Raw genomic sequence first — 15,170 nt, forward strand, 5'->3', positions numbered from 1 at the left:
CAGCTGTGGGTTGGACATGGGAAAGTGCAGTAGACAGATGAACTCTAGAATGCTCTGAGAGACAGCCAGCATGCTGCATGCTTGTTAGCCCTCTGTCAGGTGCTGAGCTGGGGCAGTGGCACCACTGAGTTACATGCCGGGCCTGGATAGGCACTCTGGGTTGCTCTTGGCTGTGCAGAATGGACTGCTTGTCTATTCACGGGAGCCGCTTTCCTGGCCCCAGCTCATCTATCATTCGAGGTGTCCATGGTCTGTAGGCACAAAGACCCAAGAAAAGAGGGTGCTTGGTGTTCCCAGACTTCGTGTCAGCAAGCCCTGAATTGGCTAAACGGTGCTAGGCGAAGGGCACAGGGAAGGGACGTCAGGGCTGGATTCCAGGCATTATGTTCTTCTGTATTGGGCTGGCCCAGGGCCCAGGCCTGTAACTGTGTCTTGAGTCTTGGCCTTCTTGGCTGTGACAGATTTATTTCTTACTGAAGAATAGGCTCTGGCCATACCACACACAGAAGTCACCTATGTAGGCTTAGAGCTACAGTGATTTCAAGGCTGATGTAGGGCTCCTCAACAGGAACCCAGGCCAGTGCTGGGGTGGGGGGTGGGGCTGCCTTTTGTACGTAGTGACTTGGGTAGCCTTCTCAGCCCCTCCAGCCTTCTTGGCTCCCACCTGTAGGGTGAGCCATGCAGCTTACATGCCCATCTCCTGCTCTCACCCCGACCCAGCCTGGTGCAGCACATGCTGCCACTACCTGCCTTGGGCTAGAGATGTTTGACTGCCGTGCGCGGGGGGGGGGGGTGGGGTGGGGGACGACGACGACGACGACGACGACGATGACGCACAACACACTCCACCTTGGCCATCTCCGACTAGCTCAAAAGATGGGACACAAGGCGTTTGCAGGGCCCCCTGTCCCCCAGACACACCTTTCAGAGACTCGGGCCGTTTGTGAAGCGCGGAGGCCCTTTCTAGGCTTCTTTACTCGCCTACTATGCCTTGTAAATAAGGGCTAGAAACGAGGTTCAGGAAAAAACCTACTTGGCAGCTGCTTTTGTTTCTAGAGCCCACTGTCCTTGTATTTGTTTATTTTAGTTGAGGGGTACATTACTGATGGTAAAAGAAAACATGGTGGGGAAGGCCAAAGAGAAGACTGAGTGAGTGCCCATTATGTAAGCATGAGCCTGAGTTCAAATCCCCAGCGCCCAGGCAAAAAGCCAGGCCTGGTCCCACCTGTACCTGAAACCCCAGTGCTGGTGGGAGCAGAGACGGAAGGAGTGCCAGGGCTGGCTGGTTGTTCGCCCTGGCCCAAAAACAGCGACTTCCAGGAGCAGTGAGACATACTGTCTCTGAGAAACAAAGGTGGAGAGCTGTGGAGAAAAGCTAAAATGCTCCTCTGGCCTCTCCGTTTGCCCATGCTCAAGTGTGGTTCGCATACATGCACACACATGTGCAGATACACTTGCGCGCACGCGCGCGCACACACACACACACACACACACACACACACACACACACACACACACACACACGGCTTCACCAGGGTCAAAGCCATAGAAGTGGATCTGTAAGTATTGTGTCTGGAAAGCACCACTGGAAGCGGGGAGGCTGCCAGGCCTCCCACCCTTATCCCTTCCTCCTCCGGTGACACTCCAGCCTCCTTCCTGGACAGCTGTGTAAGCTGCTGTTCACTCCTGATCATCTTTTCAGTCACCCAGGGAGGTCTTTGAGCCTGTCTGGTCTATTCCTCCAGAAGCTAAATCTGGATTTATTGGGGAGCTGTGTAGAATCCCACGTTTCCACATCTCCGTGACCCATTTTACCTTGGTAGCAGCTCAGGTGTCTGTCACTGACTTCCTCCCTCGAGTCATCCAGTCTCTCTTTGTTTTGTTGTTGTTTTGTTTTGACAGGGTTCTCTCTGTGTAGCCCTGGCTGTCCTGGAACTCACTCTGTAGCCCAGGCTGGCCTCGAACTCAGAGATCTGCTTCTGCCTCCGAGTTAGTCCCTCTGTGGTTCCTGTCTAGTGCTCACTTCATTGTCTTTTATCCTTTCTGCTAAAAAAGAAAGAAAAGGAAACTAGCCATTCTGCAAAACCAGGGTTGCGAGAGAACAAGGCCAGGACCTAATTCCCAGGGATGGATGTCTTCCGGAGGGGCCCATGAACTCAGTGTCTCACAGGGGACAGGGACGTCAAGGCTCTCCCTCCCTGGCATTTGTCATGTTTGCTGCTGGCCTCTGCCACTTCTTTTGGACATCCCGGTGGGGTGACAGGCTGTGGAGCTGCCTCAGGATGCGCCAGCCACCTACCTAACAGCTCTTCTAGTTTGTCCAGAGTGGGGGGGGGGGGGGGGGGGGGGCGGGCAGGCGGGTGATAGAGCAGAACATCCTGGGGCCTGGCTTCCAGAGTTCTAATCCTAATGCTTGTGTTTATCAGTTGTGTGACACCGAGCGAGTTGGTTCATCTTTTGGAACCTGAGTTTTCTCATTGTGGAATGGGTTGCTGCTAGCTGTGCCTCATGGAAATGGTTGTGAAGATTAAATGGGACCGGGCATGTCACAGGCTTAGTTAACACTGCTTGACATTTGGTGAGGCTCAAAATAGGATTGCTTATTAATATCTTGTGGTAATTCTACAACTTGGCCTCGGGAATGTGGGGTCTAAGAGTTGTTAAATAACCACCTGCCACCTTCTCTCTGCAGGGTATCAAAAAACCATTCACTGAGGTAATCCGAGCCAACATTGGGGATGCCCATGCTATGGGCCAGCAGCCAATCACCTTCCTTCGTCAGGTGAGCCAGCCCTGGGGAACAGGCCTCCTGGAGCCCTAAACTAGAACCTGGGAGGGGCCAGTACAGCAAAACACTAGAATCCCTGAGGGATGTGCCACAGAAGTAGCAGCCCTTTCAGGGGCCTGATGTCCCCTATTTCTCTCAGCAATCTCCTTCCAAGGGTATCAAAAATGCCTTAACCCATTTGGGGTGGTCTGGGGTAGGAAGCTTCCAGGAAGGCTCTTCTTTGGTGCTCAGGTGGGGATGGGGTAATGCCATGGTGAAAATACAGCCCAAAGAGAGCCCCTGGGTTTGAGTGCTGGCTGGCCTTGTGCAAGTGGAAATCATCAGGGTGCCTTGGAGGGCGGATGGAGGTCTTCCTCCGTCCCAGCAGAGTTTGGGCTATAGCTGTTACTGCTTCCTGCTCTCAGTCGCCTGCAGTCTAGCTCCTCTCCCTCGTAAGGTGATGGCGGGTTTCAGTGTTTATGTCTGAGCATCAGTGACAAAATGTTGCATGAGCTAATGGTGCCGGATCAACAGGCTAGAAAGAGGGAAAGCATGGTAGGAAAATGCCACCGGGCACCCTGATCTGGAGTAGGAGACCTAGCTATGGAAAGCTTTTTCCTGGAGAAGGATTGGGGCTGTTTTGGAGTACTGTGTGTGGTTAAGGTACAGGCAGGGCAGGTAATTAACTTTCCCTTTTCCCTACTGCCTTCAGAAGTGGCACAGAGTGGGGTCCTCTTGCCTTGTCCTGTGGGCCAGAGGACTGTTGGGGACTAAAAGGCCTCAGCCACAGCCCCTATAAACAGAGGAGAGCATATAGCTCGTCCTGGGCCGAGGAGTGCCCTGCCACCATTACTGCTGACCTTCAGAGGACTGTGGATATGGGTGGATTGGGGCCCAGGATGCGGAAGTGGGGAGACAAGCAGTAGCTCTGTCAGAGCAGAAGCAGGAGGAAGGCCGAGATCCTTGATTGTCAGCAGAGGTTCCAGATGTGGACCTGGTCTCAGGTCATGAGTAGGTTCCCAACAGTACTTACCTTTCCTGGCTCTCAAACTCATCCCCAAAGCCAACCCAACCCTGGACCCCAGTTGTCCTAACTTGTCTTGCATGGCGTCAGCCACTTCGTCTGCCTCCTCTGGTCTTCATGATGCCCCTGGGAGACGGGTAGGCTAGACGATTGCTCATTATCCAGAGGAAGAAAAGCCAAGAAGCGGGTTGGTCACCTGACTGGTATCAGAGCTTTGCCCGGTTCTCCCCTGTAGTGAGCCTGCCAGCTTTAGGCAGGTGTGCTGGGTTTCACTGGCACCTTGTCACACATGGCCTTGGTTAATCCTCTCAGTGTGTGTGTTTAGGGTGATTTTATGTTACAGGGAGGAAAAAGCCTTTCCGGCTTTCGGATCTGAAGATTAGTCTAGAGGAAGAACAGGCTGAAAAGGACTTCAGGCTGTGTGTCTGCAGGGGGGTTACAGCTTTCTTCCTGTCAGCGAGGTTTTGCCGCCCACAGAGGCCTGGCCCCTTACTCAGGAGACCCTCTAGTTCTTATGATCCTGGATGTTTGGGTCCAGTGTTCTTCATGGATGAGTGGAGGCCAGGGCTGTGTAGCACTCCCACACTCTGCCATGGCTCCTCTTCTGGCACCTCATCCTTGGGCCAGGCCTGGGGAGTGGTGCCTTGGCCATCAGAATCTCTGCTGCTGCTGCAGAGAGCCAGCATCTTCCTGTTTGCTACCCTCAGCTCCCACAGCCTTGGCTCTGGCGGAAAGGCGTGCTGCGGCCTGGCGTTTGGAGTTGTCTTCTCATTGTACCTTGCCCAGTGCCCTCTGGGCTTGGGATACCATGTTATAAACTCAGCTGTACCCTGTTTCTTTAGGTGATGGCCCTCTGCACCTATCCAAACCTGCTGAGCAGCCCCAGCTTCCCAGAAGATGCGAAGAAGAGAGCCCGGAGGATCCTGCAGGCCTGTGGTGGAAACAGCCTGGGTGAGACCCAACTTGCAAGGTCCTCAAGGATGTGAAATGAATGTGGGTCCCAGGAGGGGTCTGGGCCCATCACCAAGCAAAGGCTGTGCTGTGTGTGTGGACGGTGCTGATGTGCAGAGTGTGTGCAGATGTGGCTGATGTGCAGAGTGTGTGCAGATGTGGCTGATGTGCAGAGTGTGTGCAGATGATGTGCCTGCTCTTCCTCCCTCTAATTTACTAAGTCAGCGGTATACATGCCATCTTCTGGTGGGTTGGATACTCAAGTACGGGTACCTCCATTCCTCTGGATTTGGGTTTGTTAGGCTGGCAGAGGTTTAGTTCGGTGACCAGCTGGAGGCTAAATAAAAGGGAAGTTCCCAGCCTTGCTCAAACTTCTTGTGTCTGTGGCATTGTCTGAGAAATGGCTGCCGCTTTCTGAGGACTGGAAGCATCCAGGTCCCCTCTGCGCCGCTTTGTTTGGCTCTCTTCTGTTTAAGTGTCCCCGTTACCCCTCCCACTCTGTTGAATCCCTTCCAGCCTGCCTCTGTTCCCCTTTGTGGAGAGTCCAGGCCCAGGCCCAGCAGTCTGCCTCCTGACAGAAGCAGGTGCCCTCTGGCTCCATGCGAGGAGGCTCCGACTTTGACCTCTGTAGATGTGAAAATGATATTCTCCCTCCCTACCCTGCTTAGAGTCCGCCGCTTGGCCCCTAGCTCTTTGTTCTCATCTCATTTTCTTTCCTGTGTGTATCCCCCCCCACCACCACTTTTCCCAGTGCCTGCACAGCATGTCTCAATCAAAATTCCAGTTGTTCTTAAAGCTTTCTTAGGAAATGTGCCCTAATGTTCTGAGACCTAGAATCAAGAGCGAGACAGATATTTTTCTGAATTGCTCAGTCAGGGAACAGCCCCTTGGTCTCTGCCTCCCTCCCCGGTCTCCTCCCCCTTTTCTGCTCTGTCTCTTATGGGCTCTGCTTACCTGCTGGCCATGGTGACCCTATCGGCACTCTCGGTTTGGGCACTGTGGTATCTCCCTTGGGAACAGCCAGTGCCCCCTGCTTCCTGCCTGCCCACCTGAGGTCTAAATCATGTGGTGCAGAAGCATTTCTTGTCCTGTACTCTCTGCTCAGCACAGAGGACAAATGTATTTCTCAGAGACCCGATGGCCCTGAGATCTCCAGAAGTTCCACCGGAGAGGCAGGAGAAGGGGAAGGAGACTTTGCTTTAAGTGTGTCTAATGTGAGGGGTAGGGAATGGGCCTTGGCTCCACCCACTAAACCTTATCTGAGTTTTGTTCCTCCTTGTCAGCTAGAGCTAGGGGTAGGTGAGAGGCTATGTCTATGGAAGGGTTGTCTTGGGGTGTTATAGCGAGACACCAGTAGACAGACCATAAGGGGTTTGTGGCCTACACTGGGCTCTGTCCAGGAACTCATGAACACAGATGAGGGAAATGCATTCTGGGCCGTCCTTCTCATCTTTCAACTAGGAAGGATTTTGTCTCCATCTCTGGGACTTGTTAGAAAGGCTGATGTGTCTGCTAGAGCCTCTTATTAGATGGCGAGAGGTAGCCATGTCCTGCCCACTGCAAGGAACAGTTAGTGTGGTCCTTGTAACACAATGTGAGGTGTCACGTTTGCCGGCTGAGCCTTCAGCAGCCCAAACTAGTATAGAAGTAAAAGGAAGTGGAGTGTGTCAGTGTCCTAGGAGCGTGCTGACTAGAGTATGAATTACTAAATATGTACATGAAGTTTTCTAATTTCAAACATTTTTGTTTTGTATTTTGCATATGGGCATTTTGTCTGCACGCATGTCTGTGCACCATTTGCGAGCCTTGTGTCTGTGGAGGTAGGAGAGGGCATTGGGTCTCCTGGAACTTGGAGTTATAGATGGTTGTGAGCCACCATGTGGGTGCTGGGAGTTGAACCCAGGTCCTCTGGAAGAGCAGTCAGTGTTCTTAACCACGAGTCACCTCTCCAGTCTGTTTTGAAATGTTTTAAAATGTATGTGTTTATGCCTGCTTCTCTGTGTGTGCCCCGGGTGTGCAGTGCCCACGGGGCCAGAAGGGGTGTTGAATCCCCTGGAACTGCAGTTACAGGGGGCAGCGAGCCACCACATGGGTGCTGAGGATTGAATCTGGGTCCTCTGCAAGGACAGCTGGTCCTCCTCACTGCTGAGCTGTTTTTCTAGGCCCTGTGCATGAAGTCTTAAAGTTCACTCATGTTTTTCTCATGACCTTTAAAATCATTTCTTACTTGGTAGGGCGTGGTGACATGCCCTTTAATTCCAGTAGTTATGAGGCAGAGTCAGGCAGATCAATTTGAGATCAACCAGAGCTAAATAGAGACACCGTGTCCAAAAAAAAAAAAAAAAAAAATGTTTCTTGATAGTGCTTTCTTTATTGTCCATCTGACAAGTAGTTCAGTCCTTAGGTTGTGTCCTGGATACTAACTACCCAGGAGGAGGTGGGAGCTGTGAGCTCTGTCTAGCCTGACTCTGGGCACATAGCATGTACCAGGTGCGATTCCTCACACTGAGGGACACAAGTGATTGGGGTGAATAGTTTCTGTGCTCATGGAGCGTACTGCCACTTTTGAGAGAAGCAGACACTGACGATAGTCAGGCCAGGAGAGGCGGCTTAGCCGTTAAGAGCAGAGGACTGGAGTTCAGTTCCCAGCACCCATGTCAAGGCTGCTCAAAGCTGCCTTTAACTCTTGCTCCGGGGGTAGAGGAGTGTCCAGCGATTCGGGCTTCAGCAGGCACCTGCACTCATGTGCATATACCCACACATAGATACACACACACATATGTAATTCTTAAGAAAATAATTACTATGAATTTTATATGTCATTCCCAGCTTTCATGACTTATTGGAGAAGGGACCTAAAGCTATAGGATTACATCAAGGGGTCCAAATGTAGAGGGAGAGTTTAAGAAAACAGATTGGGGGCTGGAGAGATGGCTCAGAGGTTAAGAGCACTGGCTGCTCTTCCAGAGGTCCTGATTTCAATTCCCAGCAATCACATGGTGGCTCACAACCATCTGTAATGAGATCTAGTGCCCTCTTCTGGCCTGCAGGCGTACATGCAGGCAGAACACTATACTAAATAAATAAATAAATCTTAAAAAAAAAAAAAAAGAAAACAGATTGGAGCTTGGTGTGGTGGTACACACCTTAAATCTCAATGCTCAGGAGGCAGAGGCAGGAAGTCCAGTGTGGTTTACATGGTGACTTCCAGGCCAGCCTGGACTAGATGTAGAGACCCCGTCTCAAAACACCAGAAAGAAAACAAGGGGACAGGGTGACATTCAAGCTCAAGAGGAGGTTGAGAAGAAGAGAATTCGAAGATGCCTTCCAGGTGGGTGCAACCTGGGTAAAGACCTTGAGGTGCAGGACAGTGTGATCCAGGGAAAGGACTAGGTTATTGAGGGTGGCCAGGGAATCTGGCAATGGTGATGTGCCAGGTTATAAACTAAAGAGTAGATGAGCACTCACTCAGGGGAGCCACTTCTAAGCAGAAGTGTGATGTGGAGGGGCCAGTGGTGACCAGATACTCTAGGATCAGTCTCTAGGATCTGTGTTGGTGCCACTTAAGAGTCCTGAGCTATTTTGGAGTACTAGTGTTAACCCATTCTCTCAAGTTCTGTAAAACCATGTGTAAGGAACTAACTAAAGCATAGAAACCCCAGATCTAATGGGTACTAGTGTCATAAATCATGTCTGTATCTCAGGTATGGGCACTACTTGAGACATTAGAAGCCAGGGCTTACCGTATAATAGATGCTCAGTAAACATTGGGTGGAGAGTTGGGTGGATAGATGGATGAGCCCAAATAAATAGGTAAGCAGCTTGCCACAGTTCCAGAGCAGCAGGAAAGAGGCCCTACTTATTGTCCACGGCCATCTTTATTCCTAGTTAATTACATGGATGTCACACCCACTTTGTTGAACGAGACATCTTGCCTCTAATCATTATCTTGCTTTTTTTGTCTCACAGGATCTTACAGTGCCAGCCAGGGTGTGAACTGTATCCGTGAAGATGTGGCAGCCTTTATCACCAGGAGAGATGGTGTGCCTGCAGACCCAGACAACATTTACCTGACCACTGGAGCTAGCGACGGTATTTCTGTATGTGCAAAGATGGTCCATTCTTATCCCAGAGTTCACTCGTGTGAAGAGCAGCCTTGCAAGTTAGGGCTGTTTGAACTAGCTGGCCAGGAGACAGACTGGGTGGGCAGAGTGGGTCACCCGCTGGTACCCCTGTCCCAGGAGCTTCTGGTGCCTGATAGTTTCATGACCCTGGAAGAACTGCAGTTTCAGTTGCCCTGCAGGGATCCACCAGCAGGTCTGACTGGTGGGGAGCTATAGGAGGCTTGAGGGTGCCCCTCGCTCGGCCTCTCTGTTGTCAGTACTACTGGTGTTCCTCCTCGGCTAGGCATTGTGCGAGGTGCTGGGGAGACCTTAGGGAACCAGGTTCACCACTTGGCCTCTGCCAGCATGCCGATGTTCTGTGACATTCTAGCATTAACACCATGTACATAAAGGTCAGCTCATGAGTTTCCTGTTCTGTAGTGAAGAGAAAGACAAGTGCTGTACTGGTCACAGCAGGGGCTGTAGAAGGCTCCTCTGGAAAAGTCTAAAAGATGCAGGAATGCTTGGGGAGGGTGGGAGGCAGGGGCGTTTTCTAAGTTGAAGATCATTGTATGAAAAGATCTTGATCTGGAAAGAGGCTTACTGTTTCGGAAATGAATTCAAGGTGGGTGAGCTCACACGGTGAGGGATAGTTACCAGAAACAGGACCAGGGAAACAAGTAATGGCGAAGTTCTGTAGGGTCCTGGAAGCCATGCTGAGGATTTAGGTCATCCCGAGAAGAATAGAGAACCTTTGGCACTTGAGTAAAGGGAGTCAATCCACATGAGTCAATCCATAGTCAGTTCAACTCGGGCCTGGGCAGAAGGAGCTAAGGAACCTGAAATGAAGGAGCCCATAAGAGGTGAGAGAAGAGCTAGCCCAGGCTAGGAGCCAGTCAGCAATGGCATGGGCTATGTGGACTAGAATCAGTGGTTACGTGGCTGATGAGTCAATGATGACACGAGGGCAGGTGGACTGGAATCAGTGGTCACATGGCTGAAGTCTAGAATTCTAGGCTTGGGGAGAGGGCTCGTGGCCTCCTGGGGTTTTGTTGTTGGCTTGTCCTGTTTATTCTTCAGTGCTGAGGATCAAATCTGGCCCTCAGTGTGCTAGGCAAGTGCTGTACCACTTAGCTGCACACACCCTGGCCCTCCATCCGACTTTCGGCGTGTTTCTCTCCGGCTCCGGCTCTGTACTAAGTGCCATTAACTCATGTATTCTCCCGACTTGAGCTGTTGTGATCATCTTTTCCGTCTTATCGGGGCTCTTGTCTCCTGACCTCACAGGCTCTTGTTTTGATGTTGAGTGTTTGTTTCCCAGAGCCTGTAAGTAGAAGCGTTGATCTCCTACTAGAGCCCATGAGGAAGCAGGCCCAGAGGCAGTAAATATCATCATGCTTTCCAGTCTGGTGGGATTCTTGCAGCAAGGAATTGATCCTGAGATGGACCCTGTGTCCACATGTGAGATGGAAGGTCTTCCTGCAGAAGATTTTGGCTTACTAATTCAGTGAACTATTGCCACTTTCCCCAACGCCTCACTGGATGCCCGTGTTTTCTTAGGGTGTCTATAAATATGCGCCTTGCTTAGCGTGAAAACAGGTGAAAGTGCCACCTGGTAGCTGGTGATATCGTTTCAACACTCTCCTATTTAGAAGTCCGTCCAGCCATGTGTGGGCAGCTGATGATTGTTGATAAAGTGGAGTTCAAATGAGAATATCGGGGTGAGGTCAGAACTAGGGCAAGACCAGTTGGGATACTGTTTTAGAAAGTGGTTGGTTGGTTAGGCCTTTGGGGATAGGATCTCACAGTGTAGCCCAGGCTGGCCCCAAACTCAAGCTGGTCCTGCCTCAGCCACTCAAGTGCTGTTATTATGCATCTGTTGCTCCATACCTATCAAGTGTCCAGTCCTTTACTCCATGCCATTCATATGTCGAGTACTTGAAGACACTTTGTGTTTTGCATTGCCTACAGCACCCCTCATGTTCCAGCTGAGGAAACGGAAGTGACTGCAAACTTGATGCCGTCACACTAGAAGCAGGCAGTCAGGTGGAGAGCTGGGGCTGGGCCTCCTCAGGCTTGTCTGCTCACAGCCTCTTGAAGGATGAGGAGCAGCAGCAGGGACCCTGTAGATGTTACTTTGTGTTGCAGACGATCCTGAAGCTCCTGGTCTCCGGGGGTGGCAAGTCGCGGACAGGCGTGATGATCCCAATCCCACAGTACCCTCTGTACTCTGCGGTCATCTCCGAGCTGGACGCCGTCCAGGTGAACTACTACCTAGACGAGGAGAACTGCTGGGCCTTGAATGTGGACGAGCTCCGGCGGGCAGTGCGGCAAGCCAAAGACCACTGTGACCCCAAAGTTCTCTGCATTATCAACCCTGGGAACCCCACAGGTCTGCATTTCACTCTCTTGCCACTTTCTCGGGGACTTGGAGGGGCTGGTATGCCGGATGCATGACTCCAAAAGAATTAAGTGACACAAGGTTCTCTCTGTCCCAGTTTCCCAGTTCACCCCACGTTTGCTAACAGCTGTGAAACTCGCCTCAGGCCACCTCGGGAGATGAGGAGCAGGTGGTTTTTTAGGGTTGTATTACCAACAGGACCTGTTCTTTTTCCTGTTTTACCTCCATTTGTAAAGACTCCCCTCCTCAGTTAATCCACACACACGTCACCATCCAGCTGGGGATGCATTTTATGTTTACTTCCTTTTGTTTTTCTCAACTGGCTTCAGACGCCAGTGCATGGAGTTTGGCTGGTTCTTTGAGAAGAAAATGCCGTATTAAAAACAAACAAAAGATAATAAGCCTGTTTTTAGAAGTTGAAAAGCACCCCAAATTCTGCATGTTTTTCTTAGGAAAAAAAAAAAGAAAGTGTACAGTTCTGCCTGTTTTCACTCCCGAGCTGCTGGTTCATGTGTCTCCAGGGCTATCTGGATGAGAGGACAGGAACTCCCTTCTCCTTTCTTGAGCTAAGTTGGATTGGGGCCAAAATTCATCAGAGTTGATGGTGGAATCTGCTTCTCTGAAACGTGAAATGATGCTTCAATCAGCTGAAAGCAGCCACTTTAATTCCTGAACGCAGCAAAGGTGCACCTGGTGCAGACACTGGTTTGGATGCTCCTGTGCCTTGTAGGAGGGGTGAAGAGTCTCTTCTACCCGTGATGCAGTCAGGGAAATGACACAGAACTCTGTTCTCAATTAGGCTGTAGATCAATATCACAAAGCGAGCTTTGCAAGCCTCCCAGGCCAGTCCAAACGTCCATGTTCTTAATGCTGATGAGAACTACTTCCTTAGGACACTGGTTCCCAAATGTCTAGCTTGTTAAAGTGCAGAATGTGGACTCTGCTCACCACTGTTTTAATGACTGGGGTAGGGCTGGAGAGCTGGCGGGTCCACCCAGTCCAAGATGACGCTTGTGCTGGTCCCAGGGCCACACTTGGAACAGCAGGTTTGTCTGCTGAGTCGGCTCCTGAGTCAGTCCTCTTATGTCTGTGTCTTTGGAGACAGTGTATTCCTAGCTGGTCTAGCATGTGCTTTGTCATCCAGGCGGGCCTCAGAGTCACAGCAGTCGCCCCCCTCCTTCAGCCTCTGAGTGCTGGGATGACGGGCATATGCCGTTGGCCTGTCTTTTGAGTCAGGGTTTTCTGCTCTGGTATTTATGTAAATCTTTGTACCTCCCTGCCTGGGAGAACATACCTCCACCAAAGACTTTCCTATTCTAAGTAAAGGAATCCTGTGAATGTGTATTATAAGTAATTCTCTCTCTCTCTCTCTCTTTCTCTCTCTCTCTCTCTCTCTCTCTCTCTCTCTCTCTCTCTCTCTCTCTCACACACACACACACACACACACACACACACACACATTCTCTCTCTCTCCTTTGTTTGTTTGAGACAGGGTCTCACTCTGTATCCTCTGCTGTCCTGGAACTCGCTCTGTAGACCAGGCTGGCCTCGAACTCACAGAGATCCACCTGGCTCTGTCTCCCAAGTACTGGGATTGAAGACGTGAGCCACCACACCCAGCCTTATAAGTAATTCTTAAGAAGAGTGACTTATGAGCAGGCGCCATCCGCCCTTGTTCCCTGGGGTTTTAATGTTTGGAAGTCAGCCAGCTGCTAGGAGAGGGGTGGTAGGAGTGGATGCTTCCCAACCACATATCATAACCAGCTTGGCTAAAAGCTGTCAAAGTAGCCTGAGAGGTTAAGCCAGGGTGCTTTGGCTTTCAAGAGAAAAACCAGCTCCAGACGGAAAGGCCCTGTGGTGGGGCTTGAAGTCTGGTCGTAAAGCGGCACCTGAATCAGCATTATTGGGGAAGCGATCTCAGGTCACATCTCAGCTCTGCTGTCATCGACTGAGTTGGACTCCTTTCACGAATCTGTCCTTGGAGGGCCTTCAGCAACTCCATCCCTTGCTCACCAGATGAAACCTTGGAGTCCATCTTTTCCTGTGATTTCACTGAGAGTCCTGCGTACTGGCCCATCTCAGAACCAGTCAAATCACTAGGGCTTTGATAAGACAGCTCTTTTATTGATTCCCTTAGAAGTCCTTGATAGGCTGGCCTATAGCTCCCAACCCTCCTGCTTCAGCATACCCAGGGCTTGGATTAGAGGTGTGTGTCTAGGCCGGCACCATTCCTTTATCTCCTGCTGGGTGGGGGTGGGGTCTTCATAAGACAGCCATGGTATGCTACAGGCAGGAGGAGATGAAATCACCGATGCCCCTGTCAGTTTGTGGGGAATTCCTTAGGCCATCTTCTGGTGTGATGCATCAAAGCTGTGTCTTGTGTCACCCCAAGCTGGGCGTAGCCTGGCCGCTATAAAGCCATCTAGACTTTTCTCGTATTCTCCACAGCTGTTCATGTTTGTCTCTTCGGTGTCTCCGTGGCTGTGCCCTAAGTGATTGCTGAATCCCAGGCCCTGGGTAAACATAAGCTTGTCTTTATCTTCAAGTGTGCGTCGTGTATAGCAGTGGCATTTTTGCATCCATCTGACCTCATTTCCTCCACCAGGCTGAAGCCCTTTTAAGGCTCTGGTCCTTCAGTTTCTCCTTGTGTCCCCCTTAGCAGTCTGTGAACATGGTTTAGTATATTCCAGTGCTCACATCTCCTCTGGTGTTCCAATAGGATGTAGTTAGGAGAGGACAAGACTCACAGAGGGTTTGCAGGCAGGCTGTACCCACAGAGAGGCCAGGCCCATCTATGAGAGCAATGCTGCTAACATATGGCAACCAGGACCTGCCACTCTGCCGAGTCCCAGAGCCCTGAGCTTCCTTCTTATGAAGCCTGGCTGGCCTCTGTGGCCAAAGAAAAGTCAGTCCCTTACTAAAGAAGTCGGCTCATTCTTAAGTAGAGGAAGGTAGAAATCCTGGCTGAATCATAAGATACATTGCTATACTTTTATAGACATTTTTCATATCATTCCATAGATAAGTATATGACATTTTTTTTCTTAGCCAAACGAAAACAGTCTACATGCTTCTCTGCATTAAGATGGCTATACATGCAGAAATAATACATGTATATATGTTTATATTTGTGCATCTATATATAACACAACATAGATAGATATGCTGGACACACAGTACAGAAGTCAGCAGGCCTGACTGAGCACACCAGAAGGCCCTGGTGTCCCACTCAGAGCAGGAGGAACTACAGGGAGGGCTCCACTTCCGTCTTCTTGCCCTTGGCTCCCTGCTCCTGTGGTGTGCCTGTGGGCTGCTGACTCAGCCATCTTGCTGTTTGCCCCATTCTCCGCCATGAGTGGTGGGTGTCTTCCTGCTGGTGTTGAGGCACGTCCTGAAGGAGGCAAGGAGCCCTGCGGGGTGCTCTCTCTCAGGGTCCCTGATGGTGCCAGTTCTCTCTGCAGTAGCAGCTGACAGGAGACACCAGCCTGGCTCGTTCATTTGGTATTCTGCAAGTCCTGCTTTGAACACTTGCCAGCGCTGAGGGTAAATGACGGGCTGAGCTGGGACAAGCCTGGCGCTTCCTTGTGGGCGTGTGCACCTGCCTTTCTGGGAAGACACCCACAGTTCTTCTCAGTACCTCCAGCTCAGTTACCATATCAACCAGCACAGTCTTCTGCGTTACTTGCTGCTGGTGCATAGTATAGGAGGAGTTGGGGGTAGCTGACGAAATTAACGCCTTCAGTTTTATTTTCCTGTTCACTATGACGTGCTCATGCCCTCTGTCCTCCAGAACAGACAAACATCATGCACACGTGTGCATACCTCAGTCGTCAGAATAATGAACAAGTTAGGTGTTACGCAGAGAACCTAGGAGGGTGGTCTCCTGGGCTCTTCAGGGAACTCAGAGCACCCAAGTGATTTGGG

The 15,170-nt window shown here is 50.9% G+C and overlaps 1 protein-coding gene across 3 annotated transcripts in view; it reads left to right on the forward strand.

The window, feature by feature from the left end:
* Nucleotides 1–15,170, forward strand: part of Gpt2 (glutamic--pyruvic transaminase 2) — a 34,940-nt gene that overhangs the window by 7,857 nt on the left and 11,913 nt on the right. For all 3 annotated transcript variants that reach the window (XM_028893967.2, XM_028893969.2, XM_028893968.2), the window contains 4 exons: nt 2,693–2,782; nt 4,634–4,742; nt 8,712–8,842; nt 10,994–11,237. In XM_028893967.2, the coding sequence (XP_028749800.1) occupies nt 2,693–2,782; nt 4,634–4,742; nt 8,712–8,842; nt 10,994–11,237 (574 nt within the window). The remainder of the gene's footprint in view (nt 1–2,692; nt 2,783–4,633; nt 4,743–8,711; nt 8,843–10,993; nt 11,238–15,170) is intronic.

This window comes from Peromyscus leucopus, chromosome 5, assembly GCF_004664715.2.
Source record: "Peromyscus leucopus breed LL Stock chromosome 5, UCI_PerLeu_2.1, whole genome shotgun sequence".
NCBI lineage: Eukaryota > Metazoa > Chordata > Mammalia > Rodentia > Cricetidae > Peromyscus > Peromyscus leucopus.